This window comes from Chelmon rostratus, chromosome 10 (genome assembly GCF_017976325.1).
Source record: "Chelmon rostratus isolate fCheRos1 chromosome 10, fCheRos1.pri, whole genome shotgun sequence".
Lineage (NCBI taxonomy): Eukaryota > Metazoa > Chordata > Actinopteri > Chaetodontiformes > Chaetodontidae > Chelmon > Chelmon rostratus.
Window position 1 is genome coordinate 600,975 of NC_055667.1, and position 23,342 is coordinate 624,316.

At 38.9% G+C, this 23,342-nt stretch overlaps 2 protein-coding genes across 2 annotated transcripts; both read right to left on the reverse strand.

Annotated features, from left to right (window-relative positions):
* Positions 1-1,072: 1,072 nt before the first annotated feature.
* si:ch211-229n2.7 (uncharacterized protein LOC100002243 homolog) lies at positions 1,073-10,629 on the reverse strand. Its single transcript, XM_041945946.1, has 4 exons — positions 10,502-10,629; positions 9,746-9,866; positions 1,963-2,261; positions 1,073-1,444 (listed from the first exon to the last, which is right to left on the reverse strand). Exons 1-4 carry the CDS (start codon positions 10,517-10,519, stop codon positions 1,361-1,363), a joined length of 522 nt encoding a protein of 173 aa, XP_041801880.1. The 5' UTR covers positions 10,520-10,629; the 3' UTR covers positions 1,073-1,360.
* A 4,366-nt stretch (positions 10,630-14,995) lies between these two features.
* Positions 14,996-23,026, reverse strand: LOC121612572 (troponin C, slow skeletal and cardiac muscles-like). Its single transcript, XM_041945552.1, has 6 exons — positions 22,897-23,026; positions 21,999-22,029; positions 20,793-20,939; positions 19,549-19,663; positions 19,107-19,243; positions 14,996-16,263 (listed from the first exon to the last, which is right to left on the reverse strand). The coding sequence occupies exons 1-6, from the start codon at positions 22,918-22,920 to the stop codon at positions 16,232-16,234; spliced, it is 486 nt and encodes a 161-aa protein (XP_041801486.1). The 5' UTR covers positions 22,921-23,026; the 3' UTR covers positions 14,996-16,231.
* Positions 23,027-23,342: the final 316 nt, after the last annotated feature.

Consider the following 23,342-nt stretch of genomic DNA (forward strand, 5'->3'; position numbering starts at 1 on the left):
ACCTCTTATTGTCTGATCCTTGGAAAATATTGGTCACTTCTATTTTCCTGTCATTGACACTATGATACAGCATTGTGGATGACTGATCTTAAGATGGTCACAAAACAAGCTTTAAAAATGTGACACTTACTAGCATTGTCTGTTGTTGTGACAGAAGTGTCAAATAAGTTTATGCACGAGGTAGGCCTTGTACGGACATTCTTTGTGTATCTGTATGTGCAACACTGAATGGCAAATAGATATATACTATAATATATAAACAGATTCTCTGCTATGCTTCTATGCTTTCAGTGTATTCAAAGTGAGTACACATTAACAGAGGTGTAATGGAAACATCATTTGCAAGTTTAAGTAAGTAAGTATATATTTTTTATCACTTGGCTGGACATCTGTGTACCGTAGTTTGTTGCGTGCATGCACAGTCGTGAAGATTTTCCTGGCTCAGGTCTGCTGTATACGGTATAAGAAACGCATGACCTGAGATTTATTCCCAAAGTCAGCATTTTCTGACGATAATGCCAGTGGATCAGGGAGCCTTGGTCTTAGATAGCTACATCTATACTCTTAGAATAGAATATGGAGTTAGGATAAGTACCTAACATTATATTTCGTATATGCTTGGTACCAAGGTTAACATCATATCAACCCTGTGTGGAAAAAAGGGGAAGTGATTTTGCATTCCTTCCACACGTACCATAATTGTCCCCCATGCAGCCCAGTAATCTGTGATGATGGGATTAGTGGCACATAGTTTGACATGTGCATAAAAATTGCCATATCTGACTACCTGTCACCTGCTGTCCAACACATTTAAAACTGAATGAGTCAAGGAGAACTCACACATATTACACAGATAGAAAGGGCATGAAGAACCCCAAGATACCACTGCGCAGGGCTGTGTTGGAGCAGCAAGAATTTAACTGACTGTTGGAATAGAAATCAGTTTGTATATTTCACCAGGACTCATCCATTTTGTTTAGTTAGAAATGAAATAAAAAAACGATGAAAAACATTCAGGGAAGCAATGTCGCTTTGGTCAATGAGAACAGGAAAACTGTCATTCTCTTGTAAATGGCAGAACTCTAGGGTTGATTTTATGGCAACAACAATGACAAGCAATTAAATCTTTGAGAAAGAAAATAAATAAACAAAGAGTGTCTTGCATAGTCACAAATTAGCACAAGACTAATGGCATCCCAGCTATACAAGGGCCAAAAAAGAAAAAGAAAAGTGGCATGATTCATAAACAGTTCAAATCGCTGTTCCTTGTTGTTCATGTTTCTAACACCACCAAAAAGTTGCAAGGCATGAGTTAAGTTGAAATCATAAACTGGAAAGTCAGCAGGTTAATTGGAAATTCTTAAGCAGTTTCTTTGGGGCAGACAATGTCTTGGAAGGTTGCAGTTGCCTCCACACACTCTAGATTCTTGGGTCTTGTAGGAATCTGTAGGTGGAATAACAGCATAAAAGTCTGTTAGTGGTCATTAATGGTCAGCAAGGCCGTAAAAATATATTTCAGGCCGATTAAAGCAACATACCCCAAATATTACTTAATATAGTAAAATATTTTTGGGAAAAAATGTATGCTATTAGCGTCAGACAAGTGTCGTAGCCTCTTAACAAACACATAGCATTTTCCCCCTAACATAAATTGAAAAATTGATTTTTTTTTTATGGTCAAAGGATAGATGCCAGCCTTGTGGCTAAATGTAGGTAAATTGTGGGTAAGAGCTGGATAAATTGATTCCATTAACATTTTTCACTGGGCGAGGCAAAAGTATGACATGAAATTGACACTTTTATTGGTCTGATGTGGCCAAAATGCAGGTTGCTCAATCTAAACAGGGAAGTTAATGCACTACTATATCTTACAAGTTGTATTTGATTGGGCACAATCAATTTCAAAAAAGTAATGAGAAGCAAAGCAAGATGATATTTTTTTCTAGTGTCCAAAATTTATACCTGGTTGCACACAGCTTTTCCATAGCGTACAAAAGTGGCAAAGTGCTCGCAGTTGAGATTGAATAGATGATATGAGAAGTCCTGATCAAGAAGGGCGTCGCGGCGTAGCCTCATTTCCTTAGGTGCTGATGGTGTGAAGGCATGGCGGTTGTTACTGATCAAGACATGGGCTCCTTGCGGGACATTCACCTCACCAAGAGGCACTCTGCGGATCCTGGTTTCCCCAAGAAGAAGGTCCCCACACACAGGGAAGATTGTTTGCAGGGAAGTACGTACGCTGCTCATCAGTTGTCCCTCCTCTACAGAATGGGAATGAATGAAGAATGGGTTCATTTTCAGAACACTTTGACAAAAAAATCTCAGTTTTCAGTCTCCATCTAGAAATATGTATCTTTTATACCACTGTCAAATCGCACTATAATATACAAAACCAACCAGCCATGCTCTCACAATAGTGTTCATGAGTTGCTGCAACTGAATTACATTACAATCTGTGACTACCATTGTCTCCAGTGGAAGCAGTACTACTTTTAGTTTTTCAATTAACAAGGGAAAAAATCCAAAATCATGTGTTGTGAAAGTGATGATGTACAGCTGGATGGACAACAATGTTCGAGAGAGTGGATTTTTGTGCATTTGAGGAGGTGATGTCTTTCAAGTTTAAAACCTAAATTGAATCATTTTGGTGTTACAATCTGTCTCTTCACCCAAGGTGAAAATTAACAAGTGTGGAACCGGACACATCAAACTCAAGCTCAGTGTAGACAGGACAAAGCACAACCAATCATGTGACATTATGTGCACCCAAACTGCCGTAGTCTAATTCCATAGCAGGATTTAAATTGTGAACCAACCATATTATGTGTGACAATGTCTCCTTAGTGCTTTTGTTGGGGTGTTTTTTTTTTCTTTCTTTTTTCAGGCAGAGTAAAACACGTTTGGTCCCCGAGTGAGTATTTGAGTCAGCAAGACTGTGCATGTGGAATTGAGTCAAGATAAACGATAGTGTGGGTGTTCATGGTAATGAAGGAACATGTCACCCAGTGCAACAGTCTGGCTCATTGTTTTATAGGCACTGATGCACACAACACCTGTTAGTAGATACATTGAGTGTTGGTTTGATTTAGGTCTTCTCGAGGCATTTGCTCTCCAAATTTCACATTATGAACAAACTACATCATAATATCAACTGAAATGCTACTTGATTAGGGATTACAGATTGGCTCAGTAAACCCTATAAAATGGATGGAACCATGGAAAAATTCACCTGTATTACATTAGTTCTCTGCAAGGCTGTCACTGAGTCTGACTCGTCCACTTCCTGTGTTGACCCTGTGCCCAAAGCATTCTTAAAGAAGTTGTTTGACAGTGTTTCAGGTCATGTCCCGAAGATAATCAATACACCTCTGCAAACAGGCATCTTCACCGATGTGTTTAAAACAGCTGATGTAAAACCATTACTAAAGAAACCCAACCTAGATAGTAATGCACTCACTAACTTTAGGCTGATATCCAATCTTCCATTCATCAGTAAGATAATGCATATGATAGTTTCAGAGCAAATAAATGCCTTTCTTAAAGAAAATAACATTCTGAAGGAATTTCAGTCAGGCTTTAGAACAAACCACAGCACTGAAAATGCTCTGACTAAAATAATCAGCAACCTCAGATTAATTTTTGATGAAAATAAGGTCTCAGTTCTTGGCCTCTTAGATCTATGTGCAGCATTTGATATGATTGACCATGATATCTTAATCAATTTCCTTGTACAGTTGGTTGGTCTTTCTGACTGTGTGTTAAGCTAGTTTAAAACATACTTCAAAGGGAGAACATTTTACGTCAGTCTTGGAGATCATGTGTCTGAGAAAGATGTCAACTGTTTTGAGGTTGCACAACACAGCTGCCTTGGTCCATTACTGTTCTCATTATACATGTTGCCACTTGGTGACATCATTAGAGAGCACAATGTCGTTATGCAGATGACACAACTGTACATCTGTGCTGAACCAAATGATGCTGCAGCTATAGATTCCATTACTAACTGTCTTTTGGCAATAAATAAATGGATGAGTAATAATTTATTGAAGTTAAATGAGGACAAAACCGAAATCCTACTAGCCAGCCTTAAAATAATATTAGATATGATGTTTAATAATCTGGGGAATATAACTATCTGGATTAAATCCGAGGTTACCAGTTTTAGTGTTGTCCTAGATTCAGATGTAAGATTCAAGTCCAGTCAACAAGGTGACGACAACTCCTTTTTCCACCTTAGAAACAACTACTTAGTACGGCCATTTTAAAATCATAAAGATGATGAAAAATGTATGCCTTTACTTCAAGCCGGCTCGATTACTGTAACACATTTTTTACTGGCCTCCCAAAAAAGAACAGTGAGAGACTTCAGCTCATTCAAACTCTGCAGCTCGACTATTAACTAGAACCAAGAGGAGAGAGAACATTAGTCCAGTTTTAGCTGCTCTGCACTTGCTTCATGCTTATGCGCTGCTGTGCTTCTTTTAAAATGTTGTATTTTACTTATTTGATTGCATTCTATGTAATCTATTTTTAGGTCGATTTTAATATTTTATTGTGTGGTTTTATGGATTGTCTTTATTTTTATTTTCATCCTGAATTACCATACCAAGTGGGGTTTACTCATCTTATTTTGCTTTTTTAAAATCTATTTTTATGTCATAAAGTTGATTATTATTATTATTGTTGTTGTTGTTGTTACTTACAAAAAGAACTGTAAGACAACTTAGTACAATTCATGATCTTTCACAAATGAAACATATTCCTCAGGGATTTTTGTCCAGCATCATAACCTCATCCTGAAGCATTATCCTAAGTAAACATTTAGTGCTTTCGAAAAACAAGTAGATAGCATTTTCCGTAGTATTCTTCTTCTTTTTCTACCTAAAAAACCCATAATCTATGGGAGGTAGTGTTACCTGTTATCATCATGGTGCCGCATGAGTGGCAGCTTGTTATAGCAGCTGCCTCACTTTTCTTTGTTTTAGTGCTTTCCTGTGTTTTTTCTGTCACTAGTCTCAGTCGATCATGCATACTTACGGATGTACAACTGGTGAGACCAGTGCTTTGTGTTTTATTCGTTTTTGAACTACTTAAAACAACATTGGCAGCCACGGCTCCATTGTTTACAATTGGGAATAGCTGTTAGCGCTGAGCAACATGCACATACTCCCGAAGGAAAGACCAGAGATCCCCGTGGGAGATGGAGAAGCGGATGCAGAGCTGGAGCAAAGTGCTGGGACAAGAGAAAACAGTATAAACCATCCATACTGTCTCTTATTATGGGGAACATGCAATCTCTCCCCAATAAGATGAAAGAGCTAACAGTGCTAACCAGACTGCAGCTCAAGTAACAGGAGTGTGTATTATGTGTCCGGCAACATGCCGGACAGGCATGTTGCTGTGGACAATTTTCAACTTCTGATGGCGAGGGGTAAGAGGAAGGGATTGGGCATAGCAATATTTGTGAACAAGAAATGGTGACACATCAGTGTTAAGGAGCAGCGCTGCACCAGAGACATAAAGCTGTTAGCTGTTAGCATTCAGCTATATTACCTTCTGAGGGAATTCTTGCACGTCAGACACACAATAACCGTTATTGAAGATCAGGTGAGGAAGGAGCTCAGGAGGATGAAGGCAAGGAAGGCCACTGGCCCTGGTGGCATAAGCTCCAGACTGGTCAGGGACTGTGCAGATTAGGCTTTGTGGGGTCGCTCTTCACATCTTCATCAACATGAGACTCTGGAGAGTCTGGAGAGAGTTCCAGCCCTGTGGAAAACTTCCTGTATGGTTCCAGTTCCAAAGACTGTGCATCCCAGGGATGCCCAACCTACTCAGGACAGTGGCCTTAACTTCCCACCTGATGAAGACCCTGGAGAGGATTATAGGCAATCACCTCTGTCACCTGGTGAGAAGCCAGCTGAACCCCCCACAGTTTGCATACCGACCGGGCATTAGTGTGGAAAACGTTATCTTCTACTGCCTGCACAGATCTCTTTCCCACCTGGAGAGCACTGGGAGCACAGCGAGGTTCATGTTCATGTACTCCAGTGCTTTCAGCACAATGCAACCATCACTGCTGAGGGGGAAGCTGGTGGGAGGTGGAGTAGACTGCCGTCTGGCTGCGAGGACCATCGACTACGTCACAGACAGACCACAGTATGAGCGGCTTCAGGACTGTGTGTCTGATGTGGTAATTTGCAGCACCGGGGCTGTGCAGGGTACTGTGCTATCTCCTCTTCTCTTCACCCTCTACACATCTGACTTCAGACACAACATGGACAGCTGCCACCTCCAGATGTTCTCTAAAAATACAGCCATCGTTGGATGTGTATCACAGGGGAATGAACTGCAACACAAGGAAGTCGTCACCAACTCTTTCGACTGGTGTGGACTGAACCACCTGCACATCAATGCCAGCAAGACCAAGGAGATGGTGATAGACTTTTGCAGGACGGTCTCACAGATCACACCGCTGAGCATCCAGGGTTTGAGAGTGTGGGGGAGTACACATACCTTGATGTGCACCTCAACAACAAACTGGGATGGACCACCAACACAGGTGCCCTGTACAGGAAGGGCCAAAGTCGTCTCCATCTGCTGAGAATACTGAGGTCCTTTGGAGTACGTAGGACACTATTAAAAACATTTTAGGATTCTGTGGTTGCATCTGCAATCTTCTACACAGGTCTGCTGTGGCGGTGGAAGCTCTGAGAGGGACATAAAGAGACTGAACAAAGTGGTCAGGAGAGCTGGTTCTGTCCTGGACCGCCCTCTGGACACCATTAAGAACATAGGTGCGAGGAGGATGTTAGCCAAGCTGACATCTATCGTTGACAACCCCTCTCACCCGTTGCATGACGCAGTGGGGGCACTCAGCAGCTCCTTCAGCAACAGACTGCTGCATCCACTCTGTAAGAAGGAACACTACCACAGGTCCCGCAACAGCTCATCACAGTCACTTTATTCACCACCAGTCGTTAAGCTAATTATTTTTGCACTACCATTTACATTTGCACTACATTGCATTACATTTTCTTAATGTTTCACTGTTTAGATTGCACAGTTTTTTTACTTAGATTGTACAGTTTTTATTTAGATTGTACAGTTTTTATTTATTTCTTTTTAATATATGTCCTGTCACAGAGGTTGAAGAGTAACGCAATTTCGATTCTGTTTGTCCTGTACATACTGCAGAATTGACAATAAAGCTGAGTCTGACTTTGACTTTGAGGTCCTTTATACCAGCAGTCAGTGTGTTCATATAACACCTGTCAGAGTTTTATTACTCTTACTATTTTTACTATTTTTGCACTAATGTGTGATTTATCTTTATTTGAGCCTGCAACCACAGCCACAAAATATTTTGTGCAATATTACTTTTTCATTCTCTTCTGCATAAGTACTCTACCTTTGCAGATGTAACCAGACATCGCCTCCCTTCCTACCACTGCATGGCACTGTGCCAGGTTACCGACATGCTGATTCCTGGGCGGTGCCGTGCACACCTTTACATTCAGGTGGATGGCCTCATCGCACTCTCTTCTTCCACTCTCAATCAATCTCCTCGTGGTGGATGCAGCTTGGCGTGGCAGAGTGCATTGTCTGGCTGACTATTCTTGGTGTGCTTGGCCTTGTGCTAGTGACACGACATTTGAACTATTTTTTGTTTGAAAATCTATTTTGTTTAATAAACTTCTTCTTGTTTGGAACACGTTTTCTTGCCCTGGTGATTTTTGAACCTGTGCAGCCTTATTAGCTTATTAGTTTCGTTGTATAAATTCCTGGGGGTGAAATTACCCTAGGTGGTGTGACAGCCTTATTCCCCCCCCTGCTCACGTCACACATATACTTTTTTTTCTACTGTGACACACATACATGTATTACTGTGCAATAGAGTAAACACTGGACTAAACTTACCTGTCCACCATGTGCAATTTCAATCCATGTGTTAAAACCGTCAAATATTTTTTATGGCAATATTTTTTAGTTCTTCTGTGGCAATATGTGTTTTTCTTTTAGATATTTTGTATATAGTTCTTGTGTAAAATGTACTTATATACAGTCAAAGTTTATCGTGTATTCTGTATTTTTCTATTCTTTTGTTGTTCTTACTGCTGCATATAACACTTGAATTTCCCTGGCTGGGATTAATAAAGTCAATCTTATCTTATCTTATCTTATCTTATCTTATCGTATCGTATCTTATCTTATTAAGTAGCACTGTGTCCACACACATACTGTTTTTCTTTGCACTACTGTAAACATCCTCTATCTCATACATGCTATAACGTGTGCAATATTATATTACATTTTTTTTTCATTAAATACTACACCTCTGCATATATATTTCTATTTATTTATATATTTCTGTGACACATATAGCTCTGGAAGAAAATGAGAGACCTCAGCAATTTTTTCTGAAATCAGCATCTCTGCATGCATGACAGCCATTCCATTCCAGTGTCTGTTGAATTTCAACAACAAAAAAAAAACCAAAAAAAAAACGTAAGGATTGGACCATAGAGGACTGGAGTAAGGTCATCTTCTCTGATGAGTCCAATTTTCAGCTCTGCCCAACACCTGGTCGTCTAATGGTTAGACGGAGACCTGGACAGGCCTACAAGACACAGGGTCTCCTGCCCACTGTGAAATTTGGTGGAGGAACAATGACAATTTGGGGGTGCTTCAGCAAGGCTGGAATCGGGCAGATTTGTCTTTGCGGAGGATGTGTGAATCATGCCATGTACAAAGTTATTCTTGAAGAAAACTTGCTTCCCTCTGCTCTGACAATCTTCCCCAACTCTGAGGACTGGTTTTTCCAGCAGGACAATGCTCCATGCCACACAGCTAGGTCAATCAAGGTGTGGATGAAGGACCACCAGATCAAGACCCTGTCATGGCCAGCCCAATCCCCAGACCTGAACCCCATTGAAAACCTCTGGAATGTAATCAAGAGGAAGATGGATGGTCACAAGCCATGAAACAAAGCTGAGCTGCTTGAGTTTTTGCACCAGGAGTGGCATAAAGTCACCCAACAGCAATGTGAAAGACTGGTGGAGAGCATGCCAAGACACATAAAAGCTGTGAAAATCAGGGTTATTCCACCAAATATTGATTTTGTAAGTTTAAAAACATTAGTATTGTGTTGTTTTAAAATGAATATGATCTTGTTTTCTTTGCAGTATTTGAGTACTGAAAACACTGCATCTTTTTGTTATTGTGACCATTTGTCATTTTCTTCAAATTAATGTTTTAAATGACAATATTTTTATTTGGAATTTGGGAGAAATGTTGTCAGTAGTTTATAGAATAAAACAGAAATGTTCTTTTTACTCAAAACATACCAATAAATAGCAAATCAGAGAAACTGTTAATTTTGTAGTGGTCTCATATTTTTTCAGAGCTGTATATATATTTATCTACTGTGCAATAGAGCATATCCTGTACTTACTTAATATTTCTCAATACTTTCCATTGGCAATACTACTACTACTACTACTACTACTACTACTACTACTACTAATAATAATAATAATAATAATAATAATAATAATAATAATAATAATAATAATCTAATAGTCTTTTGTATAAAATGTACAAATATATAGTCAACTTTTTTTGTATTATGAAGGCAATGGAACCTTTGGTATTGCTATTTTTATTGATGCAGCCTGTAACACCAAATATCCCCAGCTGGGGATTAATAAAGTTGATCTTATCTTATCTTAGTGGATGTTGTCCTTACCTGCAACAGCAAAATGGATTACATATCCATCTTCATCATACACTCCCCAGTGTGAATATCCAATGGGGTAGCTAAATTCTATCAAGTCTCCGAATTTGGCAGTAGACACAATTTCTTCAATCTGCATTCACAAAGCACATGACAAGAAATAATAATGAAATAATCAGTTTCTGGCAGGTCTCCTCTCCGCTCCACTCCCCAGCTAGTCTGAAAGCAGGTTTAGCCACATTACATTCTGTTCAGGGTAGAGTTGCTGTCTCCACTTCTTTAGGAATGGCAAACACTGGTCATGGTCATCATAACTAAAACCTGATTGCCCTTGTTGTTTGCCTGGCAGGCATGCACTAACATATAAACATGGTTCTTAATATATTCCTTTGGAAGATAGTTAATCTCACTGTACCATTGGCTGAAGTCACACTGCTTTGTTTGTTCTATTACATAAAAGTATGATTTTCTAAGAATACAGGTGCAGCAGCTCTCATGCTATTACATCATTTACATAATTGTACATATTTATAGTCTGCTTGTATTTTTTATTTTGTATTTCTCTATTTCTATTGCTATTTTTTTGCAATTGCGATTACCTGCTGCTTGTAACAACCGAATTTCCCCAGCTGGGGATTAATAAAGCACCTTATCTTATTTAAATGGCTGATCATACTCAAAATACTTTTTATTTCAGTTGTCACTGTTAATAATATTTTGCCATTAAGGAGTAATTCACAGCTGGCCTGTGTGTTGTTTTTTTCTTACCTGCTCCAGATAATCCATAGCTGACTCCTTGTACGTGTAGTAGTGTGAGCACTCTGGTTGCTGCTGTAAAACAGATTGCCCTCACAGGGTGTGTTGTGTGAGAATCTGGTTTGGACTGTTTGTTGCTTTGAAGTTCTTTGAGGTGAAACAAAGACAGCTGATTGGCTAAGACATCTTACAAAAGGCAACAAGAACAACACATCAACAAAGCTATACTTTAAGAAAGTTAATGAAGAAATGTCAACATATCTAGGTTTTCATGTGCAGTTAGCTGTTTTACTCTTTCATCATCACTCTTGTTATGAACTACTCTTTCCATAGACAAGATTCTGGAAGCTGTAATTAGTATTTAAGAGTGTGACCTTCTTTATCTCACCTTGTGTGTCACTCATTTTGGGAGTCACAAGTTTTAACCTTTTTCTTACAACAATAAATGTTTCTTCCAGTGCACTGTGTAGACCACATGTCATAACTAATGATTGTTTGGACTCAGAGGCAGAACATAGACACAGGTACAGCAAGTTTAAACAAGTTTAATCGAAAAGGTAATTATGACTGGGATGGCTGTGAGTGTCAGAGCGGAGAGACTGAGCTCAGGCACGGCTGGAATGGAAGAGGTGAGAAGCAGGCAGTTGACAGGAGGAGGTTTAGACCTGAAGCACAAGAAATATAAGGTTAGTAGAATGCAGAACACAAGGAGGGACTAGAGCAAAAAACAAAAGGAGGCCTTAAAGGATAACTTTCGTTTTATACAACCTGGACCTTATTTTGTAGCATTAAATACGACCATTTACTCACCCAGACAACTTTGGTTGCATTTGGAGTCGTTCTGAAGAAATTAGCCCCAGAGGAGCGGCGCGTATATCCGTATAATGCGAGTACTCGGGGCATCCATGCGCAGCCTCTATAAACGCATAATCTTCGGCGAAACTCGTTCATATTCCAATATTTTGTTATGATATGCTGGTGCTATTCCCCTCTGAGCCGGCGGTCGGCTAGTTTAGCTGTAGTTTGGCACAGCTATGGTTCGTTATTGCGTATTCGTAGCCGACCGCCGCAGAGTCAGCCGTGTTGTGACTGGCTGCTCGCAGCGCCCGGCGTTCGGTAATGACATCATCCACGTCAGAGGTAGTTGCCTAGAGACGCTAGGCAACTACCTAACATGCCACCACGGGCTCAGAGGGGAATAGCACCAGCATATCATAACAAAATATTGGAATATGAACGAGTTACGCCGCAGATTTGGATGCCCCGAGTACTCGCATTATACGGATATACGCACCTCCTCTGGGGCTAATTTCTTCAAAACGACTCCAAATGCCACCAAAGTTGTCTGGGTGAGTAAATGGGTGTATTTAATGCTACAAATAAGGTCCAGGTTGTAAAAAACGAAAGTTGTCCTTTAATGTTAGTTCCACAAAAGTAGACTGAACAATTTAGCAAGTGACTGGAGGGGTTTAAACATTGCATGCTGATGACATGAATAGACACAGGTACACTGGCTGATGCAATCGGAGGACAAGAGTGTAGCGGGTGAAGTGCAGAGAGAATTGCCACACCCACAGACACACAGCAAGCACAGACAGACAGGGAGACAGAGAAGGACACAAACAGTGGAACCACCAGGTAAGATAAAATGGAAGAAACACGAAATGAAAAGGGGAAAATCAGGAGCTCCGGCCAGGACCATGACACTATGTGCATTCAATTATTCATTTTTAAATGTAAAAAGAAAAAAAAAACGTGCGTGGTAGGATCAGGAAATGAACAACAAATCTGCCAGAAAAAGAAACTGGCAGCACAGAAAGACAAGTTACAGTTTCCCCAAACATCAGGCATTGTCATGATCCGTGCTTGCCATGTCTGATTTATGTTGAAGGTTTTCTTTTTGTTCTGTCATGATCCGTGCCGTGCAAGCCTGTTTTATGTTGATTCTCCTTTGTGTTGTCAAAGTCCTTTTGCCTGTCCTTTGCCTGTTTTATTTTGAAGGTTCCTGTTATGTTTCTTCTTTTGCTTTACTTCCTGTGTTTTCACGCCTTTGTGATTGTCTGATCTGTTTTACCTGTGTGTCATTAGGTGTCCTCCCTTGTGTATTTAAGTCTGTGTCTTCTCCTCAGTCTTTGTCAGGTCGTTGTCTTTTCCTTTGTATTGGCTTTATTTATGTCCAGGCCATGTTCATGTAAGTGTTTTCTAGTCTTGTCTTTGTCTATGATACCTTCCCATGTCATGCCACTTGTAAGTGTTCTTTAGTCTTGTCTTTGTCTGTGAATCTTTACCTTGCCCTATGTCAAGCAAGTGTTCCTTAAGTGTTGTCTGCGTTACCTTGCCATGTCTTATGCCTTGTGAGTGTTTCCTAGAGTTATCTTTGTTCTTGTCCATGCCACTTTTCAAATAAGTATGTGTCCAGCATCTTTTAGTGTCGTCTATGTTTTCTCGCCATGCCATGATTCTTGTGTTTGTGCTGCGTGCAGTGTTTTCTTGTTCCCTTGCCTTGCCGTGCCCCATGTAAATGTTTCTCTATAGTACCTCGTAAGTTTCATGTGTTTTTGGATATTTGTGTTAGTTTTTCCCTGGACCCTTTCTTGTACCTTGAGTTTTGGATTTCTTTTTTACTTGTGTTTCTTTGGATTTTGCTTTGTTTCTCACTTGTGAACCTAGACTCTTGTGCGGATTTTGTTTATTCCATGGACTGTGGATTTTTGTTAGATTTGAGCCTGCCTCCCTGTTTTTTGTTTTTTTTTTTTTTTTTTGTTATATTTACTTAAACTCCTTTTGACTTACTCTAGTCATACCTCATGTCTGCATCTGGTTTCAACCTTAGTTCCCCTGAAACCCCACTCCCTGACAGGTATTACCTTGAAAGAGAAGAATAAGTGTGACAATTGTTGAATGGTACGCAAAAATTTAGCCCCCCCTGCTTACTGCCCCTTTCTCCACCTCTTATTGTGTATGTACCCAGCTGCCTTCAAGTAGGCATTATGTACAGTGCACACTTTTTTTGCCTGGAGCTTCAGTCATTGATCCATTGCAGGAATACTGCCTGGACCCAGATTTGTGAAAGTTGAATTATTTGCAGTAAGACTGAACACATATGTATAGGTGTATGTACCATATGAGCACAACATCAAGTGAAGTAATATTCCTAAAACTAGAATTTAACATAAGGCCCTTCTAAAGAGTGTGGCCACAAGATTAACTAATTAGCACTGCCTTGAGGCCCAGTAAGTGCTTCATATTGCCACAAATCAAGTGAAACTGTTGGTCTAGGGCAGGGGTGTCCAGACTTTTTTTCACTGAGGGCCACTTACTAGAGGTGAGCCTCTAGTAGCCCCCCCAAAGAATTTCCAGATTCTCGTGTGACCACTATAAATGCAATTCAGTGGGGTCTCGAGGGTAGGTGATGCAGCAGACGTGGGAGGTGCAACAATTCTCTGTGTAGTAAGTCCTTCCTCAGTGAAAGCTTGAAATTGGTGGGACAATTTGTGCAAGACACAAGACGTTTAATGTAATACTTGTGCCAACACAGTATTTTTAGTCTACAAATATTCTGCACTTACACAACTTAAAACATCCTTTTCGCCTGCCCACAGTGATCTCTGACTGGTTTAGTGTAGCTCCCCAGAAAACGGATTGGCTTAGGTTACATCAGTCAAATATACTGAAAATACATTGGCCCGGTAAACAAGATATGGCAATTCACAAGAAACAAAGCATATTGGTAAATATATATATATTTTCATTAAATCTAAACCATACTAAAATAAACACACTCTTTTTCATTCGTCCATGATTTTACAGGCCTACACCCCCTCCTCACAACTCTGTTTCTGTCCTCTGTGCGCTTTCCTGCTACGTTGCGCCCTACAGCTGCCCTATGCCATACTGAGGTCCATTTCATCTTCACAGTAGAAGGCATTAAAACTGGGGCCTCTTGGTCTTCCCCCTGTTCTTTTTTTCTGTTTTTATCTGCATGATCCTTCACGCTTCTCTAGATTCTGTACTGAGCATTTTGTGAGTGATTGATGTCGGGGCTGTGCGCTGTCTTCCTGCCTCACTCACTACAACTTATACATAACGTGACACTAGTCTCTTCCCACATAATGGCTCTTTGGTCTTAAAGTTGTTCTGCTCCAAAGAACCGCATACTGTCCTGATGCTGGCAAGCAATTCACATCAGTCAGATGGGCCACAAGGGCTATGCCATTACCATACTAAAGAAATGTCACAGTGTTGCAGTTTATGCTGAACTACATCATGTTCACTGTCTTAGAATTAATAAAGATTTCCCCCAGCTGAGACTACGCTTTGATGAAACTATTAAAGCTGTCACACGACATCTCATTTTTAATGATTTTTCTATTTTTTAAACTTTAGATGAGGGAATTTCACAACTGAATCTGTCTGCTATGCAAAATCCAATGACTTTTCACAGAAAGGAAGTTTTAGAAAGAAAAATGTCGGCAAAATTAAAAAGAAAGAGACAAAAAACACCTAAAGAATTAAAGATATAATGTTTAAAGTGTTATTTTCGTGACTAATATACCAAACAAATACAGCGTTTGCCATCTAATTAACATAAGAGACAGGCTTCTACACTTGTTGGCAGTGCATGTATGCTGTATGTGATGGGCTCAGCTAGCCAGTGTTACACTTACAGTTGTTAATGTTGTTCTGTTGCCCTTCTGTGGAAAGCAGTACACCAAATGAGTCAACAAGTACATTCTTTCCTCTATCCAGAGGTCAAAGTTCATATAACATCAGTTTTCAGGTGGGGGAGTCATCTCTTTCTCTTTCCTCAGGTTATTACACCATCTACTGGTGGGTGCATTGAACTATATGTAGAGGTCTACCAAAAGGTTAAGAGTCCACTTTGCATGATGCTGATTCATGCAGGTCCTGCTTTCTCTCCTCCACACTAATGCAAAGCGGCATCACAATTCAGGGTCTGGATCCTCTTCAGACTGCATTGTGCCCCATTTAAAAGGCTCCATCTAATATACCCAGAAAACGATTAACTAAATATGGAGGACACAGACGATTTATGTTTTGCCATTGTGAGTGTTTCATCCTTCTCAGTGCTCAGTGCTTCTCAGCTGGCGGTTGGTCCCAAAATAGGCCATCCTGAGTGTATACCAAGTGAACCATGACTATTCAAAACCAGCCCTTTCCAAAATCAGTGTTACTGTGCCAGTTTTCAGTGTCTTCAGGAGTTATTTTTCTCAAGATGTAAAATGAGGATTTATTAAGATGGAAGTGTGGTTTAATGACTATTACTGTTAATATTTATTTAACATCTGTAAAGCAACACTGGAGTAAACATTCAAAACCCTCCCCTTACCAAAAGCTACTTTACTATGTCTTCAGGTTTCTGTGTTATTTTTTCTTAAAATGTAAAAAGTTGTTTAATGAATGTCTTACATCACATATTTTGGCAGACCAAATATGCAATTATGGATATCTTTTTAATGAAAATAGTCTTTACAAATGACACTTTGATTTATCATCATGATCAGAAATAAAGATGCTTGCAGTCAATGAATTCTTTCAGCAAACCTTTCAGAACATCAGTAAGGTTGTTTGAGAATAACTGACAGGGCAGGGGTCTACTGAGGACAGGTGCTTTGTTTGTAAAAAAGAAAACAAAGGTGGAGGCATGCCTTCAGGCCTTAGATGATGGTGCAGTCAATGGAAAGTGACAGTGTTGCAGTGTGAGGCCTCCAGCTGAATCCTTTATTCAACACCTTTCATAAACTCCAGGAACTCTGTCAGAGAGAATGCACAAAGTCAGTGCACATACACACACACACACACACACACACACACACACACGTGTGTGTGTTTGTGTGTGTGTGTGTTAAGACATTTTAAAAATGAGGGAATCTAACAAACATGTCAAATAGATGTACAATCTGATATTAATGTTGTTCATGGAAAATCATAATTATGTTGATCCAAAACCGTTATTGCGACTGCTCACATAGTTTTGGTGTCAAAGCTTTGTGACCCTGTGAAAAACACCAGGACAGTATGCACATGGTTAATGTTGTGAAAGGGTCTGTTTGAATCTAAACCATCCAGATTTAAACCCAACCAAAAATAGCAAGTCAAAGATACAACGATAAATTCCACATGGGACATGAACCCTAGTGTCTGGAATAAAAGTCCTGTGTTTGACCCATTCATCCACCATGACCTCCTCCCTATGTGGACTTTTTGCTCAGTTGCAATGATTGTCCTGGATGGTAAAATAGGAGAGAATCCTGGGAAAAAAGGTTGATAGGTCTGATTTCCACGTCCTTCTTTTTCCGCTTATCTGCTTTATTGTTTCTGCTGTTGTTACTGGTGCAGAAGTCAGTAATGATGTAAATTATAAGGTATATTTTTATACCTTAAGATTCCATGCCAAAAGCAGACAAATATTACTCTGGATTTTGGCGTCTTACAAAAATATCACTTGTGATGCAGCATAGTTTAGTTTGAATGCATGAAAATGCATTATATGAAACATCAGCATCCTTAAGACACTTGAACCTAATTCATTATAACTCACATCTATAATTTTTCATGACTGTTGATATAGCACATGAGATAGCTTTATGTGTTCATGAGAGCAGTCATAAAGCATTGTGAATGCATTATAATTCCTTATGAATGCCCTCATAATGCACCATAAATGTGGCCTGCGAGGAAAGTATCACAAAACTTTAAATTAGTCTCTGTGTTAGTGGACTGTATGGAAGCCCATAGGGGACTACATGAAGATGATGATGTAAACTTGAAAATGTAATTCCCCAATCATTATAATTTTCCAAATATTTAAAATATTCAAATGCAATATGCAAAAAGCCGACTGCATTTATATTTACAAGTCAAAATTGCTACTTTGATCACAAAATAAAATTGAAAATGCAACTCTGTAACAATTTCAAAATGAAAACAGTAATTGACATTTCATTTTCAAAGACATAGCCTGCTAGCAAGCATTACTTAAGTCACAATTAAAATAAAATTGCAATTTTTTTGCTTTTTGAAACTAAAAATGACAATTTGAATTGACAAAAGACATCACCTGCTCCAAAGAGGACAACATTCAAATGCAGTAAGGGAAATAGTGCCCCCAGTCTATTGCATTTATATTTATATGTCATCACATTTTAATGAGGACATGAAAATGAAAATGTAATCTGTCAGTCTGTCAGTTAGACCATAATTTCCTCTGTTGTGTGTTCCTCTTGATAAAATCCATTGGCTCCATCCATTGCTATCAGTAATGGCATATTTTTCATGACACCTGCAAGATTTACCACCAATAAATATCAATGATGCACTATTACCTGCCCCTACCAGCACAGGAGAACAGTTTCAAGTTGTACACTAGTTAAGTCCACCATAAGTCCAAGTAATTAAGCCCATAACTTAGCCTTGCTGCCTAGCTTGATGTCTGTAAACTGTTTCTTCATAGTGTTTGGCTCATCAGAAAGACAGAAGACGGACAGTAGGTGCAGTTTTAATGCTCCAACTGTATTTTTTCTCAGTATCTAAGAAAGACCAAGACAGAGGTTTAGTGTGTGTGAGGTCATTATGCTAACATTACAGGTCCATTAGGGAGTCTGATAAGCCTCATAGTGTGAGTAGGATGAAGATAGCAACTTAAGATTTGTGAATGTCATTGTTTCACTAACCATGTTCCTGGGGATTTGGCTAATTGTAGACATGTTGGAGCTAATAGTAACACCTAACTAACTAACTGAAAGAGCACAAGGTAGCTAGTCCTCAGAAACTGCCTTGTTCCCCGCCTTGATAGATTTTATGCAAAGCAGACTGAACAAAAAGGAACAATTACTTTGTTTTACTTTTTTCCTACAGGTGGGGCTGAAGGATTGACCCCTGTTGAGCTGGTGCATCATTGATGCACATGTGTGTCTTGGAGTAAAAGTTATAGGCTTAATTCTCCCCTTCGGAATTGTGGACATAACTTGACATGTACAACTTAAAACCATTGTCCCGTTTGCTGGTGGGTGCCATTGTTGATAGCACTGACTCCAGCAACGAACTGGTCGGAACTAAGTCACTGGTTTGCCAAGAGGAACACACCACAGAGGGAGTGTTCTAACTGAGGAAACACCTTGCTGACAGGACTGACAAATTGCATTTTCATTTTAATTTTTAAACTGTTATGAAATCACATTTTTTATTTTGTCCACTTTAGAGTATGATAGCTTGTAAATTCAAAATACAGTGGGTACTATTTACCTTATACATTTGAATATTGTTCACTTTGGAGCAGGCTGAAAATGAAACGTCAAATGCTGGGGACACTGGTTTTCTTGTTGTATTTGATTATCGGCCACTTTAGAGCAGGTTGTCTTTTAAAATCAAATGTCAAGCAGTTTTTCCATTTTCATTTTATGGTCATCAAACACCTATGAACGCTCATGGGTATGTGACAATGAAATGCAAACAGGATTTTAATTTTCATTTACATTTTAACTCAACACACACATAAATTGAACACCATAATGATATTGTGGAATTACATTTTCAAGTATACACTGTCATACTAATGTAGTCATCTATGGGCTTCTGTATATGCTGGTTCACATACCGTCATAATCAATTTTCCCATCATTGTTTTTGTCTCCATCCTTCATCAGCTCCTCAATATCATCTTCTGTGATGGCCTCTCCTGTTGACTCCAGCATGGTCTTCAGCTCTTCTAAGTCTATGTAGCCATCGCCATTCCTTAATGCAAGATAAAGGAAACAGCCTCCTCATCTGGGATGTCTGCAGAGATTAACCCTTTTAACACATAGTCTATTCTAGTGAAATTTGGGTATTGGTCAAAGTCACAAAAAAGTTTAGTTAGACTTTAATGATATCTAAAACATGGACTGATTGGATCCTGAAATTAACTTGTGAACATATCCTTTGAATTTTAGTTAGTTAGTTTATTTCAGTCATAAATACACTTCAAAGCATCAAAATTTTCCAAAAATTTTGAAGTGGCTTTGTGCAGTGTATGAACAGAAATACAAAGAGAAACCTACTTGTCAAACATGCGGAACAGCTCAGCCAACTCCTCCTCTGATTTTCCTTTGCTCTCCTCCTTCATACAGCGGACCATCATAACCAAGAACTCATCAAAATCTACTGTGCCACTGCCTGTGAACATACACCATGGTGTTATAAAGACTCCATCTGGGTTGCACCAGCTATGTGTTCAAACTTAGCCTGATTTCTAATTTCTAATTTAGGACAGAGTTTACGTGCTACTAATATTCTAATAGTTGCACAAGCTGAAATAATTCAAACATTGGTTTAAGTTACGACTGAAATCTTAAACCTGGTCCATATTTAGTGTAAAATTCCCCGTAAAATATTGGGTTAGCATAGTGCATCGTTTTGAATGGTGGGATAACTTGAAGATGAGGAGAAATTGATTATTCCAACTGTTTTGCATCAGCAATGAGTTCTCCATTATAGTGCACAATTTAACAGTGCACAAACTGAGGTCAACATAGCACTACCCCATGTTATATAGCTGAAAAAGCTGGTAACTTCACTAAATATAAATATTAGATACTAATGTTACAGAGGTGGCAAGCAAATATCTAGGGTTTGCTAACTTTCTAAAAAACAACTACTAATTTATAAGAGTTTGTAAAACCTGATATTGTATTTGACGATTTCACCACACAATGTTACTGTTGTTGTTTTGCATTTGATGTATAGATTAAGGTTGGATAATTTTCAATCAATCCTAATACTTTGTTCTAGTTTGCATACCTTTTTGTTGCCGTTTGGTAAATAACGTTAGCTATTTTTAGCTGCTAGCCTCAGAGTGGACTGTTATTGCTTAGCAATTTGTTCAAAGATGATTGGGCACAAGAGACACCACTGTAATGAACACTTCATTAAGAATAGTGCTTTTCACTGATTGGCCGCAGACAGTGATGACAAAATTTTCTGTGTGTTAGTTTGGACTTCACTCCAGAGTAGTCAAGATGAACCTTATATTACATCACCACAGCTTTCGTATCAAACAAACAAGTTTTAATGCATCATTCAGTTTGAACTTTGTACCCTGTCATCTTGGGTGTAGCTGGTGCAATGGGCCACGTAGTATCTCTATGTTGTATTTAGTTAAAATCTCAAAATCTAGTTTTCCCCGTAGATTTACACTGAAGTTGCTATATTGTTGTTAAAATCATTTTTTTTCCACTCCATGACACAAACATGCTCCTGATGTCTACAGTACAGTGATGTGACAGGCTTGATGATGCTGACATACCGTCCTCATCCACCTCATCAATCATCTCCTGTAACTCTTCAGGGGTGGGATTCTGTCCCAGCATCCTCATCACCTTCCCCAACTCTTTGGTGCTGATGCAGCCATCCTCTGCATCCTGGATGAAGATGTCAAACGCAGCCTTGAACTCTATAACGGACAAAGCAACTGTTACTGTTTGACAAGGAGATATTGTTGATGTTTAAGTTACTCATAACGACAAAAAGAGCAATCCACACCCAGTGTATAACATCAAGAAAGATTGCTGACATAAAAAAACATAAACATAACCATCATAATCATTTTACATGCAAGACCTCCTTTTGGATCCCTATACAACACAAATTAATCGGTAATGCTTTATTATACAGGTTTGTAATTTCCTTATAATTTCTGAGGAAGTTTCATGGAAAGAATTAAAATTCAGCTCTAATTATACCAAAAGCATGAATTTGTATTTAAAGCTCCATTATAACTCAATATCCATTATTCATTTATTATGAGAAACTTTATTCTACCTGTAGACATTTATGCATTATATATGTTTTAATGTGCAGTCGATCTGATGTGACAGACTAAATGATGTTAAGTTAGCAAATTATTGGAATTAGTTAAGTAGAGGTATATCAATTATCTGTATTTTATCTATGATGAGTACCAAACTACTCATTATAGATAAAAACCTAATAGGCCCTAGAAACTAAACCAAAGAACCAAATGAGGGAATAAAGGTAATAAACCACACTCTCAGAACCAGCTGAGATTAGGGACAATAGTTAAATAGACCATAATGGATTAAAAATGGCAGCTCTATTTGGGTTTCAACTTTCTATTAGTTATTGTGTTCCCAAAAAGATTCCTGGATAAGGGGCTCTTGGAAAAATTCCTGCGGTGTTACAGCAGGGCTATAAAATCAATCAGCAGTTTTGAGGAAAGTCTATCTCTTGGTCAGCTCAATGCCAAGTCCATGAAAGGGACTGGGTGTATGGCTGCCAGTGACAAATGATCTATTATCATATTATCTATTATCTTTGTCATTGTAGCAACAAAAAGTCAATTAAATAAGATATCCTTTTACATATTGTTAGCAGTTGTACCTATAGGTAAGTGTTATGAGTTATGATCTGTTGTAGAAGTAGGTATATAAATAAACATATAAATAAATAAGTAGAATGGTAGTATTAATAACAATAAAAACTGTTTCCTCACCATTTTTCTGCTCCTCTGTCAAGTTCTCAACCTTAAGGGAAACAAAAAGAGGATCAGATCAACGTGTGTGTGTGTGTGTGTGTGTGTGTGTGTGTGTGTATTTATATCTTCTTTTCTCACTTCTTTTTATTACTGTACAGTTGGAGAAGAACCACAGTTCAGCAACTACACTGATAATCTCTGCAATGACTGCTATGTCACACAGCCTTCTGCACATGCTATTCTTGTTGTGTTGGTACAATGGGGGGTGGGGGGTGGGGGTTGTTTTAATAGCCATCAGCTGTCCCTCCTCTTCTTCCCTCTGAACTGTCTAACTGTTCTTTGTTCTATTGTCAGACAACTAACCACAGCAATCTGTCACTCTGTGCTCTGTCTGCTCCTATTGTTTCACTGTCAGAAAAGTTAAAGGAACACACACTCTGACTTTTGGCTGTGTTTTTTTTACAAAAACAATGAACATTAAGACAGTGGTCAATGTCAGAGGCTAAGGCCCTACAAGTATAAATTCAAATCAATTCCAAAATCAACTAATTGACCCCTAAATTTCACTAGTTTCATATAACCAAGAACTGTCCAATACTAGGACTGTGCTATATATATATATATATATATATATATATATATATATATATAGAGAGAGAGAGAGAGAGAGAGAGAGAGTAAAATACATTACATTAATACCTTTGTTAAGGTACTGAGTTAAGGTGCTGATTACAACACAGTGTGTTATTTGTTGTATGTTTTCTGTATCTTTTTGTTGTTGTTTGTTTGAAGCAGAACACAGAAGGACATGATCAATTTGTTCTGATTATTACATGAGAAGTCATCACACTCAAAGCCAAATATCATCAGACAGACAACTAAAACGCATATCCTACTTGGTCTTATCTGTACTCACCGCTGCTTTATATACGTCATCCATGGCTGCTGGTCCTTCCCTTCCTTTGACACACCAGTGCACTCAGACACAGGACAAATACAGCCAGCAACAATTGCTGTTGGAGTAGTGTGGCACTAAAGAAGCTCTCGACCCATCCCATAAAATCCAAGGGTGATGGAGGGAGGAGTGACAGAAAGCAAGAGAGTTCCATAAATAGGAAACAACAGAAACCAGCCAACAATAGTGGAACATTGACAGCAGCGCCTACATAAGTGGAGGTGCACTCTCTGTCTTTGTTCGGTTCAGCTCATTTAAATGAAACTCCATTTGTTATTTTTTCATTCTTTACTTACTCTCAGACGTCACCTCTGCTGCCCTACAAAGCTTAAACATGGTATTTACATATTTGGTCAAATTGAATATGAATGTAGCTCTGTTTCATCTGTTTTACCGTATAGAAAACA

What these genes read in the sequence shown, in the direction of transcription:
- si:ch211-229n2.7 (XM_041945946.1), bottom strand. An exon ending in AATCCATTTTGCTGTTGCAG is followed by an intron (nt 2,262 to 9,745) that starts GTAAGGACAACA and finishes CCCATTCTGTAG; the next exon opens with AGGAGGGACAACTGATGAGC. An exon ending in GAAAAGCTGTGTGCAACCAG is followed by an intron (nt 1,445 to 1,962) that starts GTATAAATTTTG and finishes TTCCACCTACAG; the next exon opens with ATTCCTACAAGACCCAAGAA.
- LOC121612572 (XM_041945552.1), bottom strand. Translation starts at nt 22,920, where the DNA reads ATGGATGACGTATATAAAGCAGCG. An exon ending in CTGTTCCGCATGTTTGACAA is followed by an intron (nt 19,244 to 19,548) that starts GTAGGTTTCTCT and finishes TCTTGCATTAAG; the next exon opens with GAATGGCGATGGCTACATAG. An exon ending in TGGGAAAATTGATTATGACG is followed by an intron (nt 16,264 to 19,106) that starts GTATGTGAACCA and finishes TCTCTCTGACAG; the next exon opens with AGTTCCTGGAGTTTATGAAA.